The 20926-nt window shown below is 42.8% G+C and overlaps 1 protein-coding gene across 1 annotated transcript in view; it reads left to right on the top strand.

Moving 5' to 3' along the window:
- The window catches only part of SLC16A12 (solute carrier family 16 member 12), an 80328-nt gene extending 64788 nt beyond the window's left edge, over positions 1-15540 (top strand). Inside the window, 5 exon segments of the mRNA XM_043596942.1 lie at positions 2518-2621; positions 5525-5668; positions 7602-8181; positions 10128-10387; positions 12734-15540. Coding sequence (XP_043452877.1) covers positions 2518-2621; positions 5525-5668; positions 7602-8181; positions 10128-10387; positions 12734-12987 — 1342 coding nt within the window. The 3' untranslated portion in view covers positions 12988-15540.
- Positions 15541-20926: the final 5386 nt, after the last annotated feature.

The raw sequence follows: 20926 nt of genomic DNA, 5'->3' as shown, positions 1-20926 counted from the left end.
CAAGAGTCGGATGCTTAACCACCTGAGGCCCCTCCCCCTCCCCCCCCCCCCCCCCCCGCCCAGGTGCCCCTTCATAGAGTTTTTAATTTGCTCTTCGGTGTTCTTACTAGCATGAGTTTACCTTTCATCTTTACATCCTGCAATCCCAGTTTTGAACACAAACGTGAGCGTTGAACTCATGCAGAATCACTGGAGCTCAGGCACGTGTATGTATTTCATTTTCACCAGAACAGGGGAAACCCTGCACCAAAAAACAAAACAAAACAAAACAAAAAACAACCTCCACCGTTTTCACTTCGTTTCTTGATGCACTCACTTTCTGTCAACATTCTCTATCTTCCACTTCCTGATGAATAAGGGAAGACAGAGAAGGAAAGGGAAAGGAACAGTGGGTAGCCCTACCTTTCTTTTTTCCTCCATGTCATGATTTTCAGCGTAAGTGGTTGGCTAGTAAAATACTGAGACATAACCTGAGTCGGAAAGGATATGGGAATCCTCAGTGCTTTGTGTTTCCTAGAACACCGTTGCTTGCTTTCTGCATTTGAAACAAGTTCTGATTTGAAAGGAAAGCATGGCCTCTCTCAGGAGTGAGAGCCTTCCTCTCCCTACCCCCATGCTTATTCAGTTGTCAGTGTAACATAGCTTGCACACACTCTGAGTCTAACCCAACGCCCACACATTGTGAGTCCGCCAGAGTTTGCGTGTCTAATACCACCCGTGTCCATGGGAAGGCGGAGAGTCGCAAACACACGTGGTGCGTGTATCTCCTCTGCTCGCGTGCATGCCCTGTTGCTCCTTTGGACTTTACTTACAAAACATGAATTCAAAGATGAGCGTGTTAGAAATTTGAAGACCGCGACAGCTGAAATGCTATGCTTCTGAGTGCCAGATTCTGTGCGATTGCCGAGGACGCACGCTGGGAAAGCTGGCCCTGCCTGACACAGTTGTCCCGGTTCTACCTGATTCTCCTCCTTCTTCTTTTTCTCCATCACCCGCCTTCACATCTAGCAGCAACTGGAAAGGGCTGGGGAGAGAAATAACAGGTTACTGCGGGCTGCTGAAGCATGATGGGTTAGACGGTAGCCCTATCCAGAGAGACGACCTCCTATCTCATCCTCACCAAGACCTGATCCTTCCCTGGCTGTAATCGAGTACTAGAAGCTCCTGCCCTGAATTGGGAAACTTGCTAATCTGTATGACATTCATTCAAACTTGTACAGTGATACAAATCATTGCTCTAAAATCACTTACATCTTTTTTTTCCTAATTAATTTTTCAGTGTAAAGTTTCTCTGTCTCTGTCTGTCTGTCTGTCTCTCTCTCTCTCTCTCGTGATTATTTATAATGTCACCATTCACGTATAATGACTGGGTACTTTTTTGGTTTTTTCTCTATTTATATGAACTATGATTTTATCAAAATAAGCCTTTACTATATAAACTACTTTGTTTTACTTAACATTGTATTGTGAATTTTTTCCCAAATCAATAAATACATATCAAATCATCGTTTTTAACACCTAAAAATATTTCATGTTATTGATGTCAAAATTTACTTAGCCAGTCCCTTATTGATGGGCAAATAGGTTGGTTACAATATTTGACCTTTACAAATAGTTCTTTAAAATATATCCTTTTGGGGCGCCTGGGTGGCGCAGTCAGTTAAGCGTCCGACTTCAGCCAGGTCACGATCTCGCGGTCCGGGAGTTCGAGCCCCGCGTCAGGCTCTGGGCTGATGGCTCGGAGCCTGGAGCCTGTTTCCGATTCTGTGTCTCCCTCTCTCTCTGCCCCTCCCCCGTTCATGCTCTGTCTCTCTCTGTCCCAAAAATAAATAAATGTTGAAAAAAAAAATTTTTTTAAATAAAATATATCCTTTTATGTGTATCTATTATTACTATTATTATCATCATTTGATTATTACCTTTTGTTAAAACCCAGAACTGAAATTGCTGGGAGAGGAGATGTAGAACTCCTTTTTTTGAGAGAGAGAGAAAGAGAGAGCAGAGGATGGGCAGAAAGAATCCCAAGCCCCGACATGGGGCCCGATCCCATGAATTGTGAGATCGTGACCTGAGCCAAAATCAAGAGTGGAATGCTTAACTGGCTGAGCCACCCAGGCACCCTGAGAGATGTATAATTCTTAATTGTCAAATTTTAACTTGTGTAACAACCTCTTAAAAGTCACAGATGTTGGTGAAATATGAAGATAAAAAAGAACCCATATTTTTGACCTGCCATATTTCCCATAAAACCTTCCCTACAGCAGTGATCCTCATATCCACTTGGCTTCAGCAGCCCTTCTAGTGGATGAACATTCTTTCTCATCCTTTAGAGTGGCTCCGTAGCCATTGGCCCATTCTGACTTCCTACTTACTATGGTCCAGCAATGTACCACTGAAAACCAATTAAACCAGCTGAACCAGAATTTGAACAGCTGAACCAGAATTTGAAGCTGTGGTTTTGATCCATGCTCATTCATTTTTTTTTTTTGTATAAAATTCTTGCACTGTATTTTTCAGATGTATTTCCATTTTTTTTGTGGAGTTCCAGACATACTTCACTCAGGATTATGCACAAACAGCTTGGATCCATTCCATTGTAGACTGTGTGACCATGCTCTGTGGTGAGTATCACCAGGGCTAGACAATTATTGGTTACTCTTGAACTGTACGTGACACTGGCCTTCCACTGCTTCTGTTTACCAGCTTTTTATGAATAGAAGGGCTTTGCTAAAAGTTGGCTAAGACTATATAAAAAGAAAAGACCGATCCTACCTTCAACCAAACCCAACCAGACCTGCCCTTGGAATTAATGGTCTTCGCTGAGGGCAGATAGAACAGGTGATTAACACTCTCAAAAAGACATACTATTTGGTGCTCCCATATAGAGATAGGGTGCTGGACCTCACAGGACTCATCCTGATTTGGGAAACAGTTAACCATACAGTATATGCTTGACCTCTCTTTGCTAAATGCTATGGCCCCTCATTCTCCAGTCATGAAAACGGTCATTGGATCGCACTATGAGCCATTCCTATATGATCTCCTTAAGCAAATGCCAACAAAATCTTGTTCTTATTCTGTTCCCTTCCCAGAGGTTCAAAATGTGGCTCATGGATTTTGTTTTTCATGTGTAAACCTTCATTCTTAGAGAAGTATGAGGGAAGGATGGGATGGTACAGTCATGTGATCAGCACGTTCACCGTCACTATAATTTCATTCAGGAAACCCCAAGGGTACTACAGAGGACGTACAGAGTCGTCTCAAAATCCATGGAATCTCTCAATCCATCTATGTCGTAGAGGAACGCTAGTCTTGAGATTTTTCTTTTCAAACGTTTTAAACCAAAGTTCTTAAATGAATGTCTTAGAGAGTTTCTGAGATTGGGACAAGTTGGAATGATCTATTTGCAGTCTAGACCCATTTAATCATTTCATTTAAATGAATCCTTAGCATTAAAAAAAAATACTATTATCTCTTCAGGCCATGTCTTGTGGCAAAAAGGAAATCCCATATTATTTAATAACTTATAAATAACATCAACTGATTCCACTCTAGGTACTGATTCATACTTATTTTTAGAAAAAAAAATGGACATACTCAGGAATAAGTTGAATTGTGCTGAAATGTATTTCCTTTGTTGGGAGGAATTTGAGAGCAGTTCTAGGACGAAGAGTACGTTTCATGAAAAGGCTAAGTTGACTCTGTCTACTGATAACCCTGGAAGGTCTTAAGGGATCAGAAAATAATATCTTTGGGTTTTCTACCCTGTTTTCTTGTTTGTTTGTTTGTTTTGTTTGTTTTTTTAATCAGGAAGATTATCAGTTGGTTTTCAGGGTCATGTTATTAGTCGCAGCCTTTGTATGCCAAGTGAGCCATGTTTATCTTTCTCAGATGACACAGGTGACTCATTTCCCTCACTGTTATCTTTTGGAGAATATTTATAATCCCCAGAAGAAGACTAAATGGCCTTCGGTGACCAACAGGATCACAGTGACTGTGTGATAAAGCTGGGTCATATTAGATGCAGCATTTTAAAATTCAAGGACTGGAGGCCATGCAAGGACTTGAGGCCTGTTGGATCCAGTTTCCATGTACCAGTTTCCATGTTGCTCATCTGGCAGGAGATGGAGAAGAGGCTGCAGACACCCACTGGGGGCACTTTTCATTGAGTTTAGTGTAAGTTTTGTCACTTTCCAATAGCCATAGCGGCAGTAGCCTGGAGAATTAGATATATTCTCAGGAGTTTTGCTCCTTCCTGTTCTCCAGAGATTATATAGGCACACAGCCACTGTTTTAACTAGGCAGGAGACATCAGGCTGACGACTGGTTCTGTCACGTACATTTGAGTCAGGCCCCAGTTTCAACCTGACCAATACAAAATTATACTCCACAGATACCCGAAGAACTTGCTCTTCTGGTCTTCGTACTAGGAATACTGCTCAGCATGAGTTGTTCCATAGAAAGAATTCTCATGCTTTCCCCATGTCTCCTCTGCCATCAGTCTGGGAGGCCCAAGGAGACAGAGTAACAGGGTGAAATAACCCTGAACTTGGTGTCAGGTGCCCTGAGCTATACTTGTTGGTGATCTTGGACATGCCATAGTCCCCTGAACTTCAATTTCTCCTTGGTCTATTCCAGCTTAATTCATATTCTATAAACCTGAAAACTGGCACAATTATAACACATTGTTAAACCACAAATAGAGTGAGGCCAACCCAAATGTCGCTACGGATGTGAGGCATTTTGCTAGATTTTCTGGGTTTTGATTTCTCATCCACAGGGTTTCCTAAAGCCTGAAAACAGTACCAGATTGTGGAATGGTCTTTTTCCTTGGCCTTTTCCTGCATAACACTAGTGGCCACACAGTGTTGCCACTTTCCTTCCCTACTGGTTAACTGTGATAATTATTGCTAATGATGCATGATTAATACTATGTGAAACATACAATCCACATCCCTGTGTAAGTGGCATGTAATTTAAATAAGGAGCTGATTCACTATTTAAAAAAATTTTTTTTTCAACGTTTATTTATTTTTGGGACAGAGAGAGACAGAGCATGAACGGGGGAGGGGCAGAGAGAGAGGGAGACACAGAATCGGAAGCAGGCTCCAGGCTCTGAGCCATCGGCCCAGAGCCCGACGCGGGGCTGGAACTCACGGACCGCGAGATCGTGACCTGGCTGAAGTCGGACGCTTAACCGACTGCGCCACCCAGGCGCCCCTGATTCACTATTTTAAAAGCACCTCAAGCCCTGGAATTATGACTATAATAGAATGGAGAAGCGAAGGGCGCACGGAAATGCAACTCAGCAGAACCGATCCTAATTCCGGCTTTGCTACTTGTTCTCCGTGTGACCATAGACAAGTCATTTCCTCTGTTCTCAGTTTCCAAATATGTGAAATGAGCGAGACGGGCTTGATGCCGTAAAGGTCAACCATTCTCTGTTCTGTCAACGCAACCCCACAGCCTTTCCACAGTGCCCTCAAGGCCTCTCTGCTGAACCTATTTATTATTGTTTTTGAAGCTCCACTTGGGAGTGTCATCAGTAACCATTTATCCTGTCAAGTGGGAATCATGCTGGGTGGCTTGCTTGCATCGACTGGTCTCATCCTGGGCTCATTTGCCACCAGTCTGAAGCATCTCTACCTCACTCTGGGAGTTCTCACAGGTAAGGGCTCTTTGTACCGCTTGTCTCCCCACCCCCTTCAGGTGTTGTCAAGCAATCAACAGAACTGTGTTCCGTAAAATAGTCATCTTGTTAGATGCGTAACGTAAAATTTTTTTCATGTTTATTTATTTCTGAAGGAGAGAGAGAGAGCATGAGCAGGGGAGGGGCAGAGAGAGAGGGAGACGCAGAATCCAAAGCAGGCTCCGGGCTCTGAACTGTTAGTACAGAGCCGGGGCTCGAACCCACAAGCGGTGAGATCATGACCTGAGCCAAAGTCAGACGCCCAACTGAGCCACCTGGGTGCCCCATAGTTGCATAATTTAGTTGACTTAGCTTATGTCCACCTACCTAGCAGTTAAAAGAGCTGGAAATGCAATTGATTGCACTCCTGGAATGAAAATGTATCAACTCCTTCAATTCAGCCACATGATAGAAGTGATTTCCGGCTTCCCCTCTGGTAGCGGTGGATGGCTGAGATTCTGTACTCAGAAGCAATGAGATGTTAGCCAGGGCACCATAAATTTTCAGCAGTCATCATTCTCCCAACATCTTTGCCGAGACACCAAAACACTATCTGCGCTCGGCCTGAGTTGCCCCTGCTTTATAGTGAGTGAGGAGCATCATCCAATAAATAGGGGTTTACAATTTAAAAAAGAAAGCCCCTTATTGTGAAGATTTTTACATTATGCATTCTCTCTCAATGTGATGGAATTATGCTTTAGAGAATTATGACGAACCCTGCAAGAAGAGAAGTAATCTATGTGCATCCCATAAATCATACCTAAGGGCACTGCAAAGCATCAAGGTGGGGTCACTCGGTGGCACTGGAGTGGCATTTTGCCCCATCACTCAAAGGAATGTGGAATAGCACTAACTCAGTCTGGGCCGTAGGGGTAGCATGATCTGGTCAATGAAGGACATAATCTCATAATGATTTTATAAATCTGGCTCTGTCCGCTTAAAAAAAAAAAAGGTATCTGTTCTATGTAACCCAAAAGTCCCAACTGCTAGGTGTCCAGTCATCCCAGTTTACCAGGGAGTGCCCTGGTCTTAGCACTGAACATCTCATATCCCGGAAACCCATCAGTCCAGGCAAATCTGGATCATAGGTCACCCAGCACTGCAGATGGGAATAGGAGCCGAAGGTCGTTCTGTTTTTCCATTTAGATGCCATGAGTTCAAGGTTTTACACTCTTCGGATTTTCTTGACTTAAAAGGAATAGAAACTGAAAATCCTTAAAAGGCTTTCTGCTGACTTTAAGGAATATGTTCAGGTTACTATGTGTACATGCTGTGTTCATACACAAAGTTGGCATGAAGTTTCCCCATTATGTGAAATTATTCTGAAACTTTCATGGGGTCATATATGCTATTTAAACCCAAATTCCATGAGTGGTCCAGATGATCAGAGTTGTGTTTTCATAGGCAGTGAAGAGTTGAAGTAATCCTCTGGATAATTCAAGATAAAAAGAGGTATTGGGTGGGGAGAATAAGTTTCTTGGGTCAGCATTATCTTCATTTTCCAGTTATTCAAATTCAGTTCGCGTAATGATTTTTTAAGCTCTTCCTTTCATTTTAATATTTCACATATTAAAATATATTTCATTTCATATATCTCTATATATCTATATCTATATATATGACTTTCTTCTTTGGAAGCAAACCTTAAAAAAATATGGCAGATATAGATATCTGTAGATATCTATCTATCCATCCATCCATCCATCCATCCATCCATCCACACATACTATGCTTCCCAAACTGTGAATGACGGGTCAGGGAGACTCCTCTTCAGCTTGGTGTAGAAAATAGTTTTAAAAGGGTTTGACAGAAGGCCAGATTCTCTTTAATCCAAATAAATTTATTCTGAAATATTTTGTTTCATCGGCTGCTCACGGTATACCAGAACTCATGTACTTCTCTTCATCCTTAGGTCTCGGATTTGCACTTTGTTACTCTCCAGCTATTGCCATGGTTGGCAAATATTTCAGCAGACGGAAGGCCCTTGCTTACGGGATCGCTATGTCAGGAAGTGGCATTGGCACCTTCATACTGGCTCCGGTGGTTCAACTCCTTATTGAACAGTTTTCCTGGCGGGGAGCGTTACTCATTCTTGGGGGCTTCGTTTTGAATCTCTGTGTTTGCGGCGCCTTGATGCGGCCTATTACTCTGAAAGAGGACCCTACGACTCCAGAGCAGGACCACATCTGTAGAACTCAGAAACAAGACTTTAAGCGAGTGTCTCCCTGTGCAACTTTGACTAAAAAATGGGTGCAGACCTGCCTCTGTTGCTCTTTGCAACAGGAATACAGTTTTTTACTGATGTCAGACTTCGTTGTGTTAGCCATCTCTGTTCTGTTCATGGCTTACGGCTGCAGCCCTCTCTTTGTGTACTTGGTACCTTATGCTCTGAGTGTCGGAGTGAGTCACCAGCAAGCTGCTTTCCTTATGTCCATACTCGGGGTGATTGACATTATTGGCAATATCACATTTGGATGGCTAACTGACAGAAGGTAAAATCCGTGAAACCACAGTCGGCGCCCTACCAGGGGACTCCCAGCTTTGAGATCCCCCTCATCCCCTTACCCTGAACAAAACCTACATCTGAGTGACGTCAATGAGTTTTCAGTATCTGAGGGCAACCCCCCTGCTGTTTCTTCTAGGTAGAGGTTGGAAACCTTTTCCCGTAAAGAGGTAGACAGTAAACGTTTTTGGCTCCATGGGTCATGTGATCACAAGTATTCAGTTCTGCTGTTGTAGCACAAAACAACTATAGACAATATGTGAAGAAATGAGAGTGGCTACGTTCCAGTAGGACTTTACTATGGATACTGAAATTTTAATTTCCCAGATAATTTTCACACGTTGAAATAGTATTGTTCTTTTGGTTTTTTGTTCCAACCACTCAGAAACAGAAAACGCTTCTTAGTTCACAGATAGTGCAAAAACAGGTGGTGATCTAGATGTGGCCATGGTTTGCCAACCTCTGTTCTAGACGGTTCAGGATGATGGGTATGTCTAAATTGCAGAAACCTGTGGTAACCACAAGTTCTGGTGACACATTTCATTCCATCCGAAGTCAAGTCAGTGCTCAGGCTGGGTGTTGCGGTTTTAGTTTAAAGACAAAACAAAACAAAACAAGCAAACAAACAAAAAACACAGAGGCTGGCTGGAAATGGAGAGAGGAACAGAATTGAGTCCAGGCAGGGAGATTAGGTGCAAAACTAACACATTATTTATAGCCACACATTTGTGTTTGACCATGTGGATAGCAAATGCTTACAGTATGATTTTAGGCTTAGAAACCCAAGTTGTAACAAATCTACTAGGTAGTTTCTTAAGCTAATGCTTACTGCTTGGATTGAAGAAGAGTGAGATACTCAGATTCTCTTCACACTCGAGCTGTGACCTGGGAGAGCAATCATCATGTGGCTTCTCACATGTTATGTCTTCGGTACTTACTCAGTGTCCAACAGCCATTCTCCAGTGCTATGAGTATAATATTTAAAGTTAATTCCAAATTTAATGGTTAAGGAAAAGCGGGAAGAGCTGGGGTCTCTATCTTGACCACTAACACCACAAGAAGCAGCCCCAGTGTAGGTTTGATAGAGGCATCTCTGCTCAGGGGCTATACCAGACCTAAGTTCTTCTGCTGGCTCTGCCCCTTACTATCCCTGTGACCTAGGGGAAATTAGTGACCCTCAGATCTTCAAGGGTCTTCATCTGTAAAACAGGCGAGTGCAATATTTCTCTGTTGACCTCTTAGCATTTTGTGAGGCTCAAATGAGACTGCGGGTTGAAAAACATTTGTAAAGCATAAATGGCCGGGGCTGATACTGTACCGAGTCTTTGAAATAATTGGTATCAATGATGAGTTTGGAGCCATAGGGGGAAAAGGTAACGGAAGTACCACTGGGGAGGTCTTGAAAATAACACTTAGTCCTAGTACAAGACTGACATCATCTCTGGCCAGTCATTTTAATGTCTTCATATTCTAGCTTCTCCCTTGTGTAACTTGGGTTATTGACCACATATGACGTAGCAGACACCAATGGGTGACGTACCTGAAAGCATCTAATATGGTAGACGGCTAGAAAATAGTCTCCTGACACTCGACTTGTTAGTTTACAACTATCCTTAGGGTGACCGTATGGGATAGGTAACCTTCCCATTATACAGCTTAAAGAAATGGAGATTAGAGTTAAGCAGTTCGTAGGTGACAGAACTGGATTCAGTTCTTTCTTTTTAGTTTTAGAGCGTATTTTGTGCCACACCATGTTTCCTGGGAAGATGAAGTCTTGTGTGTTCCTATACCAAAAGAAAGATAGGTAGACGACACGGATAACGGGAAGCCTTCTCTATAAATAACTGCAGTGCTTATCGCTGCATGGCCATGGTTCCAAAGCTCTTTGATAGAAGCTGTGCATTCTGCACTCATTCTTGGTCTTCAAATCCACAGGTGCCTGAAGAATTACCGGTATGTCTGCTACCTCTTTGCCGTGGGACTGGATGGGCTTTGCTATCTCTGCCTCCCGATGCTCCAGAGTCTTCCCCTCCTCGTGCCTTTCTCTTGTACCTTTGGCTACTTTGATGGTGCCTACGTGACTCTGATCCCAGTAGTGACTGCAGAAATAGTAGGGACCACGTCTTTGTCATCAGCCCTCGGTGTGGTGTACTTCCTTCATGCAGTGCCGTACTTGGTGAGCCCACCCATCGCAGGTAAGTTTCCAGAGAGATCCCCCAGACGCCTCTTCTGTTTGTCATACTGATGTGAAAACTGTCAACTCACACACAGACAATGGGGACTGGAAGTTAAGTTGGGAAGAGCGAAAGAGAAAGGGATTCAAGAGCCACCGAGGTATCATGGTCTCACTTGTGTCCTTGTTTTATCATTTTCTTCCAGCCAAGTGGAGACTTTAGCCTACTTGGAAAGAAAAAGTCCAAAATTAGGGTCTTGATTCCATTCCACACTAATGATGGGAGCAATGGAATGGAGCAGCTGTCCAGGCTTATAAATAAGTCAGGCACATTCAGAGGGAAGTCTGGAGGGAGTACAGGATTCCACTTGGGGAGAGTGGGCAGTGAGGCTGAAATGGTAAGTGGGTGTCATAGCGGAGGGTCTTGAGTGCCAGCCAAAGGAGCCAAAGGGGCCCTATATTCTTAAGAGACTACGGATAGTATTTTTATTTTATTTTTTTTTTAATTTACATCCAAATTAGTTAGCGTATAGTGAAACTATAGAATGATTTCCGAACCCAGCCATTGCTAAAGCAGCCAACTAGGGGAAACTGTGGCTGTTTCACAGCTGCAGATAAAAATTCCTGGTCAGGGGTGCCTTGGTGGCTCAGTCAGTTAAGCCTCCGACTTCAGCTCAGGTCATGATCTCATGGTTCGTGGGTTCGAGCCCTGCATTGGGCTCTGTGCCAACATCTCGGAGTCTGGAGCCTGCTTCAGATTCTATATCTCCCTCTGTCTCTGCCCTTCCCCTGCTTATTCTCTCTCTCTCTCTCTCTCTCTCTCTCTCTCTCTCTCTCTCTCTCTCTCAAAACTAAATAAACATTTAAAAAATTTCCTGGTCAGTTTAAATTCTGTGATACAGGACCATCTTTTTAGTGCTTCATTTTTTGGAAACTGCCCCCAAAAGTCCCCCAATCCTCCTTTGGTAGCCAATTTTTGTGTTTACCAACCTTGGAGGGAGCAGTGTAATTCAGTTAAAAAGTCATAGTGCATAAATGAAATTTGGATTCCTGGATCCTTTTTTTTGATCCATGGCCTTCATTTGGCAAATTAGACATTCTCGTTGCCAGGCATTGGAGGATTAGGGTGTAAGTTCTTACCATAATACTTCTCTTATTTAATTACTGTTAAAATGACATCTCTCTACTCAGTCTCTTTTGTTTGGTGCTACAGAAATGCATAAGCAAATCACAGGATAACTAAAATATTCGAGAGTAGTTTGAATTACAGGAAACTTGGTGGGGCTTGTAACAACTTCTGCATACCGTTTTTGACTAATGAAGTGGGTGAAAGGAAAAATCATATACTTTTCCAGAGGATTTTCTTGGCATAGAAGTTTAGAGGAGTTTTTAAAAAACTTTTTAATCGTAAAATAATTGCCTGCCAAGGTCTAATTTGATGCCATCGATTCTCTGATCATTGTGGCCCATATTTTGCATATCATATGCCCTGGTTCTCCTCAAAATTTAGAGCGGGAATTGATATTGGGATTAATTTGTTGCAAAAGGAGATAAAGAAAAGAAGAAAAAAAAAAGCCATGATTGCAGAATGATATCTTGTGATGTTTGCGTTGGCCGCATCTAAGATGGCCCAAAGTTCTGATTTTCACTGTATGGGGTACAATGACTGGATCCAGCCGAAAATTTGGATTCTTCTATATCCAGGAGCATGTTAATGTCACTCAAGATAGACAGTATGTGGGTGTTGGGAATACTACCAGCATTTGGTACAATTATATTCTCTTAACACCAGAGATAAGTGATCCCAACATCAATAATTTGATGCTATTTTTTATCTTTTCTACCATATTGTCTAGGATTAATAACAATATTTATTGTGCGATTACTAAGAATGGGACACTCTTCCAAGCACTTTACCCAGCGATGACAATCCATTTAAGAACTTTTCCTAGAAAACAGAATGCATTTTCAGTTGCTGCACCATATTTTTAGATCTGCTTCTCATGTCAAAATTATAATGGTGGTGCTACCAATCTATTGTTCTTATCCTTCGAAATGATTAGATTTGGGGCACCTGGGTGGCTCAGCTGGTTAAGTGTCCAACTTCGGCCCAGGTCATGATCTCACAGTTCGTGGGTTCGAGCCCCACGTGTCAGGCTCTGTGCCGACAGCTCAGAGCCTGGAGCCTGCTTCGGATTCTATCTCCCTCTCCCTCTCTCTGCCCTCCCCTGCTCACACTCTGTCTCTCCCTCTCTCTCTTTCTCAAAATTAAACATTAAAAAAAAAAAAAAGAAATGATTAGATTTGAGAGTAGGTAAATAATTGAATTGTCAACTCCACAATGTAATTTCGCTGTTGCTTATTACAGGATGGCTTGTGGATACGACGGGCAGCTACACTGCAGCCTTTCTGCTCTGTGGATTCTCAATGATATTTAGTTCTGTGTTGCTTGGCTTTGCTAGACTTGTAAAGAAGATGAAAAAAACCCAGCTGCAGTTCCTGGCCAAAGAGTCTGATCCGAAGCTGCAGCTCTGGACCAATGGATCGGTGGCTTACTCTGTAGCAAAAGAGTTAGATCACAAAGAGGAGGAAGCTGTCACTGTCGCAGTGTCGCCCACATGACCAGTGGCCCGGAGCCTGGGAATCTTCAGGGCTGAGAGAGGTGGGACCACCAGACCGTGTGTGTCTCTGAAGCATTTTTATTTTGGCAGAAGCACTGCCTTCCAAGGAAATTATTATTGTTGTTTTATTAACGCGTTTATAGGGGAAAATAGCAAATAACAAAGCACGTTGGACTGGCTCAGAGTTTCCTCATTTGGGATTTGTACTCACAATTGAACTCACATCTTTCAGGCAATGAGCATCACTCCGTGGAGAATGTTAGGACATAGCGGATGCAGTTAGTGGTAATTGGGGGTAATTTCAAGGCATGACCAAAGAAGATGACATTGGGAAGCTTTGTCTCCAACTCTCTGGCCCTCCATCTTCCTCAGTCAGAAGGTAAAGAGAAACAATGACGTGTAGGTGAGCTTACTTTATGCTTTTTTGGAGAAGGGGGTCTGTATGAATCACTGCCTTTTGAAGAATCTAAAGTATTCTTCAACGACTCTGTTTAAAGCCCTGACGAGAATCTCCACTGTGAGGAAGGGTTGGCATCTTCACCTCTCCACCTCCACTGAAAGCCTTCTTCCTAAGACTGAGCCCCTCACCTCTGACCCGGCCCTCACCTCTGTTCCTATCACATATAATACTGAGTTTAGCAGAATACGCCAAGTCACAAGGGTGATTCCTCAGTCTCACCTGAAATGTTAACACCAACCCGTCTTTAGAAACAAAGCTTTTATTGAACTTACACACACATTCCCGTTAGGAACTGAAAAATGTTGGCAGTATTCCAACTGGGCAGGAATTGAATTCTCAAATCAGCAGGGGTCTGACGGGAGTTTTCTTTTCAGACCAGACATTTAGGTTCATCATTACCCAAAAGGGAGGTTTGCCTGAAAAAGATTGTTCTAGAGATATTCCAGAGGTGAGATTCCTTTCTGCCTGTGTTAATTCTTGTTCCGATGTCCACTGCCCTTTATCTCTTGATGGATAATCGTTCGGAACTTTATGGGCCTCTCCAGATGAATGAGAAGGCTTCAGGGGTTAACCTCAGCATCCTAGCCCTCTCATTAATCAGAGCTTTGTTCAGGCGAGAGGGAGGAGAAGGTTAAGAAGGCTAGAGGTGTGGTATTTTACAGTTCATAGAACTCTTTCACATACCTTCACTCCTTGGATTAGAATAGTTTACTCATTCTCAAGTACTCTATTTTCCTATAGTTTGGGACAATTTCTGACACTTCGGAGGGAGGGTATCAAAGAGAAGAGAAAGGCCAGAGCCTCCAGCTTGTCTCCAATAGCTTTTAAATCCACAAAGTGATAGCCCTGAATCGCCAAATCGTGTCATACCTGTAAATTAGGAGAAAATTACACAATCGAAAAAGGATTTTAATTATAGAGAAATTTTAAATCTGAACCTCAAAGAAATATTTTTACCCTAAAGGCCATTTAATCCATTGTCCCTCAGGCGGTCTCACAAATGCCTGGTGGGCACTGAGGAGGATCCTAGGTTGACGAAGCGTGTTCACCAAGAGTCTTCGCCTATAACTGGATTATTTCATAAAATTGCATCTTAATACCTTGCTTTCAGAATGAAATACTGACTTGATTTAATGGAAGAAAACTGTAATATTTCACTGCTGCTTTCCAAAGATAAATTTGAATGTCGCCTGTTATCTTTTTACTTAGCTCAAGAATTAAGTTTTGAACCCACTTACTAGATCATTTGCAATCTACAAATAATACTTGGAAAATATCTGTAAAAAGTCAAAGTTATGATGAACTTATGTGTGTTTGGAATAGCACTTTATACTAGATATCGTTTCTTGAATCTTCAAGCCTAAAGATTTTTTGAAATATAAATAGTTCTAAATATTCCTAGACATATTTTTTCCTAGCGGCCAGAGTAAAACTTTCTTTCTCCAGTTCTGCAGTATGATTTCTCTGAAGTATTCTAAGTGTTCCTGAAAAATGAGTATAGAAACCAGAGCTTTAAAAAATCTGTTTAAAGTATTTGGGATATTTTTACTTTCTACATGCATAAATTTGTATTTTACTTGCCCATTTGGAGCGCAATTTTAGAAAACCAGCAAGGAAAATGTAGATCTTAGACTCCACCATTGTATCTCCACAAAATTTTACTGTTAAGGTTCCATGTGCCTATACTGTTTTTTCCAAAAGGGAGAGATTCGTAGGAATGATGTGTTTTGTGGAATCAAGAACAAAATTGTGGTAGGATGATTCTGCATCTTAAAATATTTCTTCATATCACTGTGAGCTCTACTTTGAAATTGAGTAGAAAAGCAAAAAAGCTAACTTCTATCGATACACTGTACCATTGGGCCTTTTTTTTTTTTTTTTCAGATTGTGATTTTACTAGTAGATCAGATATTTATGCTCATATTTTCTTATTTCAAAAGCGTAATAAAATGAGTTTATATTTGTGTTTGGAAACACATTTTTCCCTGTACAAGGGGTTTGGATTGAATGGCGAGTGAGCTTGTCTGGATTATGCTAAAATGTAGCTGGCGTATAAAGATGTGGTAAACAATCAAATAATTTACAAAAGCCAAACCCATGTATTGAGTGTTTTCAATGTATTAGCTGCTGTGCTAAGCACTTCCTATGCATTGTATTATCTAATCCCCATAACCTCTATTGTCACCACTTGATAGATGTGGAAACTGGGGTATCACATGGCCACTGCATTTCCATTGCCTCCAGGGAAATCCGGTAAAGCCAGGAATCTATCTGATGCTGGACCCTGCCTCCTTCCCCTTGTGCCTATCTGGGTTATCTTATGTGTGTTGAAAAGCCATTGGGAAGCAGGCCCTCCCTTGAGAAAAATTTAAAATTTTTTTTTTCAACGTTTTTTATTTATTTTTGGGACAGAGAGAGACAGAGCATGAACGGGGGAGGGGCAGAGAGAGAGGGAGACACAGAATCGGAAACAGGCTCCAGGCTCTGAGCCATCAGCCCAGAGCCCGACGCGGGGCTCGAACCCACGGACCGCGAGATCGTGACCTGGCTGAAGTCGGACGCTTAACCGACTGCGCCACCCAGGCGCCCCTCCCTCGAGAAAAATTTTTAAAAAAACCTTTGGATTATGCTTCAATCTACCAATTCCTATAGATAGGAAGATTCTAGAATGGAAATTTCCAAGAGTTTTCCCAAGAGTCTGGTTCTAGCAAGACCACTACTTCCAGGCTAAGTGGTTTAATTTGCTGTCTATTGATCCAGGCCTCTCTTGGGGAGCATTTACGTGTGTGTAACAGGGAGCAGGAGAAGGTTGGGAAACATACTTTGTCCCAAAAGAGAGTTCCACCTTCTGCATTACCAGAGTCATGCTTTCTCAGTCAACAGTTGAATTCGTTCTTAAGTGCCTGCACCATTGCCCAGTGATGACGGAGATGGTAATGTCTATCTGGCACTCACCTTCCTCGTCTCGGTGGGTCTAATTCTGAAATTGTTTACTGAGCTGAGATAGTATGAAACATCAAGGTAGATATCTGAGTTTCTCTTCTCATACTTCAAAGTTCGAGCCTTTATTTTTTTTTTCTAAACCAAACAATAGATTTTTATACCTGTTGCCAGAGCAGCTACTAGTGAGAGACGACTGGGATTTTGTCCCATAACACAGAGAAATATTTGGCCGGGGGGAATGGGAAAATACTAAATCACGATCAAAAGACTGACATTTAAAACAAAACATTTTATTATGGAACTTTTCAAACGTACAAAAAAAGAACAGTAAAATGAACTCGACATCACTACCACACAGCACCTACGATTATCTATCTTTCACCCTCCCCCTTGATGAACCTATTTGAAATACATTAACATGCTGACAGGGTATGTCTTCCTTCAGCTGCCAAGGAATAACTGAACCTGGCAAGAATAATTTATTCCTGCAAGCAGAGGGTCTGGGTGGTTTAGTATCACCTATTAATGGACCACGTCATTACAAAGCTGATTGGGTCCGCTTTCTTTCTGTGGACTTTGGGCATCCAAGTTACAGGTTAAAATTCTTCCTCTGTCTTTCCCCAGCCCCCACGTGATCTATCCACCTGAAGCTTAAGGAGGTATCATATAAGTGAAAGTGCTTTTGAATTCTGGAAAAAAGTGATGATTATTACTGTTAGTTATTTTAAGTGTCAGCAACCTCTTTCAGGAGTAAAAGCACTATATGTGTATACATACATACGTATGTTTATTTATTTATTTATTCATTTATGTATTTATTTTTGGGAGAGTGCGAGTAGGTGAGGGGCAGAGAGAGGGGGACAGAGGGTCCGAAATGGGCTCTGCACTGATAGGCTGACAGCAGTGACTCTGATGTGGGGCTCGAACTCACTAACAGTGAGATCTGACCTGAGTTGAAGTTGGATGCTGAACCGATTGAGCCCCTCAGGTGCCCCTATTTTTAAGGAATTAATTTATGGCCCACTTAAGATTTAGTTGGCATTAAAAGGTATTAAAATTAACATTTTACAAGATGACCCTTGGGGCACTTGGGTAGCTCAGTCGATTGAGCCTCTGACTTCTTCAGCTTGGTTCTTGAGTTCAAGCCCCACATCAGGCTTGCTGTTGTCAGTGCAGAGCCTGCTTTGAATCCTCTGCCCCCTCTCCTGGGTGGCTCAGTCGGTTGAGCGTCCAGCTTCAGCCCGGGTCATGATCTCGTGGTCCGTGGGTTCGAGCCCCACATCGGGCTCTGTGCTGACAGCTTGGAGCCCGGAGCCTGTTTCGGATTCTGTGTCTCCCTCTCTCTCTGACCCTCCCCTGTTCATGCTCTGTCTCTCTCTGTCTCAAAAATAAATAAACATTAAAAAAAAAAATTTTGAATCCTCTGCCCCCTCTGTCTGCCCCTCCCCCCCTTGTGCTCTCTGGCATGCACGCGCACTCTCTCTCTCAAAAACAAAAATTAAAAAATAAAAAGGCAACCCTTTTAGTTTTCCCATAAAATTGTTTCGCTTGTGATGGCAAGTTAGGTGTTCTCTCACTAACACAATGACGGGAGAAAAAGAGAGGCCCCAGTGCTAGCTGTGCTGAAGACACATTCTTATTCCCAGATAACTTGTTTCTGCAACTGGCCCTGAGCAGAGTCTGGGTGTGGCTCAGGGTGGGGAAGGAGATGTGAGTGAGGGAAAGGGCCGTGTGGTTACCTGAGATTCCATCAGACTCTGAAAGCCTCTGGGTCTAAAATTTGCTGATCCCTGCCCAAGCAGAGGTGGAAGAATTTGGACATCTGACTCTAGTTTTCAAAATTCAACAGGGGAGAGGAGACCCTGTTTTGGAATCACAAGTTACAGGCCTGGTGTGAGCACTGGGTATGCACACTGGAATAGGGCCTACGAGGTCGCGCGGGGTGTAGCTCCCACCTAACTTCCAGACCCCACGTTGGGCTATACTCTCGCTGCTCATTCTACTGCAGGGCCCGGCTCTCCAGGTGCCCTAGGTCATTTCACGCATGTTGATCCTTCACTGTCATGTCACTTTCTAGACACCCCATCTTTAACCACTGCCCCATCTAAATTACATATCCACACCATCACCACCCTCGTTACTCATTTTCATAACACTGTTCTTTTCCTTTAAAGAATAGAGTTTAGGGGTGCCTGGGTGGCGCAGTCGGTTAAGCGTCCGACTTCAGCCAGGTCACGATCTCGCGGTCCGTGAGTTCGAGCCCCGCGTCGGGCTCTGGGCTGAAGGCTCAGAGCCTGGAGCCTGTTTCTGATTCTGTGTCTCCCTCTCTCTCTGCCCCTCCCCCGTTCATGCTCTGTCTCTCTCTGTCCCAAAAATAAATGTTGAAAAAAAAAATTTAAAGAATAGAGTTTAATTATAATTAATACTCATTTGTGCGTTTAAAATGTCATCCCCACAAAACCATAAGCTTTCTGAAGATGGGGATCACAACGACTGACTATTCACCGGTCAGTCCAGTGCCTAAAATGTAGCAGGCACTCAATAGATACTTGGTGAATGAGTCAATGAATGGAAAAAAAAAAAAAATCAGATGAAAACAAGAAGGAATGAAGAAGCTGCTCAAGAGAATTGTAACACAGCAGGGATGGGGCTGATTGAAGGGTTGGGTTTGCTTGAAATTGCCCTTGTGCCCAAAACAGATAGGACATGTTAGATGTTCCCCATTCGTTGGCCTCAGTAAGACACCGGTGAGAAGTGTCATATGAATAGTAGAGCTCCAGAGCACGGGGTATCATGGGGCAGGTTTGCGAAAGCAAATAAAGGTGGCAAAGAGCAGGGTTGGCAGATGTATATTAAATAACCAAACCTTTCGATTGAGGCCCGAAAGTAAAAATGATGTGATTGTGTTCAACCCAGACAGGCTTACTTGGAAAGCTCGGTTGTGTTCAAGTTGAGTGGAAGGCCCGGGGGCTGGGGCAATGAACAAGGAGCCCTGGGACATTAGGAAAAGGTGGAGCACGTGTGCCTCATGCACGAGAAGAGGGGATTTCAGGAACAGGCACCACACAAGCCGCTTTTGCTTTACTGGAAAATGACACCAGTATTTGGCCAGGAGCAGAAGTCTCCAATTAGTCTTTTGCACAGTCCCTATGGCTGGCCTCTTAACTCATAGGACATTACTGAAAATTAGCGTGCTGGCAAATATGTTTAAGAATTGGTGAGAGGAATTTAATCAACTAAGCTATGTATTAAGCGCCTCATCAGGATTTGATATTGTGTTTTTCTGGTGGGGAATTGAAAATACACGGAACACAGCCCCATGAGTTCAAGTTAATTGCCTAATTGGTAAATTGAAACCATCACCATGAGAACAACACCATGAAGTTGTTAAATGCTGACCCGAGGCTCAGGGCACCGTAAGCAAAGGAGTTAGAAGAGGAAGAATTCATTAAGGGCTGGAGAAATTTAAGGCTGGTCCAAGCAACTCAGGTATAGGACCGAATGGGTTGGAATTGGCCTCTACTCTTTTTTTTTTTTTAATTTTTTTAAAATGTTTATTTTTGAGAGACAGAGCATGAGCAGGGGAGGGGCAGAGAGGGAGACACAGAATCTGAGGCAGGCTCCAGGCTCTGAGCTGTCAGCACAGAGTCCGACGTGGGGCTCTAACCGGTGAACCATGAGATTGTGACCTGGGCCAAAGTCGGACGCTTAACCAACTGAGCCACCCAGGCGCCCCGGCCTCTACTCTTTTTAAGGTAAGAAGCTGGGAGTAGGGGTAAGGGATATGCGGCAGCTGCTTCATGTGGCTCCTTGAGGTTCTAGCAGATAGATATCCGAGGCCAATGCAGCACTAAGTTAACACTAACAAATATTCTGATGAAGGGATCCATAACGGTGTCTGGGACTTTGCGGATTGCTGGGATTTGGGGTTGCATTTGGCGTCTCTAATTTGAAAACGGGAATTTTCAGGGAATGGGGTTTATATACTTCGATGTTCACTTCTCAACTCTGAATAGGAACCATTTAGGGGAGCCTGGCTGGCTCAGCAGAAGAGCATGTGACTCTTGATCTTGGAGTCAGGAGTTCAAGCCCCACGTTGAGTGTAGAGATTACTTAAATAAATGAAAACTTAAATAAGTAAAAAGGAATCATTTTGTAAGTTTTCTATCTTAAAGGATCCACAGCTTCCGGAAGTTTTTTGTTGGCTTGGTTTTGTTTTGTTTTGACATGTTATGCGGTACTGCCATCTGCTGGAATTATGAGAGCACCTCCCAGAATTTGCTGACTCCTCCAATTATAGCTCAATTGGACAAGGACAGCCTTCAAATAAACATTGACGTTTATTATTGTTTCCTTCTCCTCCAGCCCCCAGTTCCCTGCTCATTACCCATCCCACATGTATCTTGCAGCACACATAAATACAGGTATAAAGATGCTATGTTGTATTTTTCAGCATTTTGATTGTCTAGGTCAGTTTTCTGTGTGGAATATCAAAGTTGATATATATGAACGATGGTTTTTGATTGATTTGACTAAA

This window comes from Prionailurus bengalensis, chromosome D2 (genome assembly GCF_016509475.1).
Source record: "Prionailurus bengalensis isolate Pbe53 chromosome D2, Fcat_Pben_1.1_paternal_pri, whole genome shotgun sequence".
Lineage (NCBI taxonomy): Eukaryota > Metazoa > Chordata > Mammalia > Carnivora > Felidae > Prionailurus > Prionailurus bengalensis.
The sequence above is the reverse complement of the archived record's forward strand: the minus strand, read 5'-3'. Positions and strand labels throughout refer to the sequence as shown.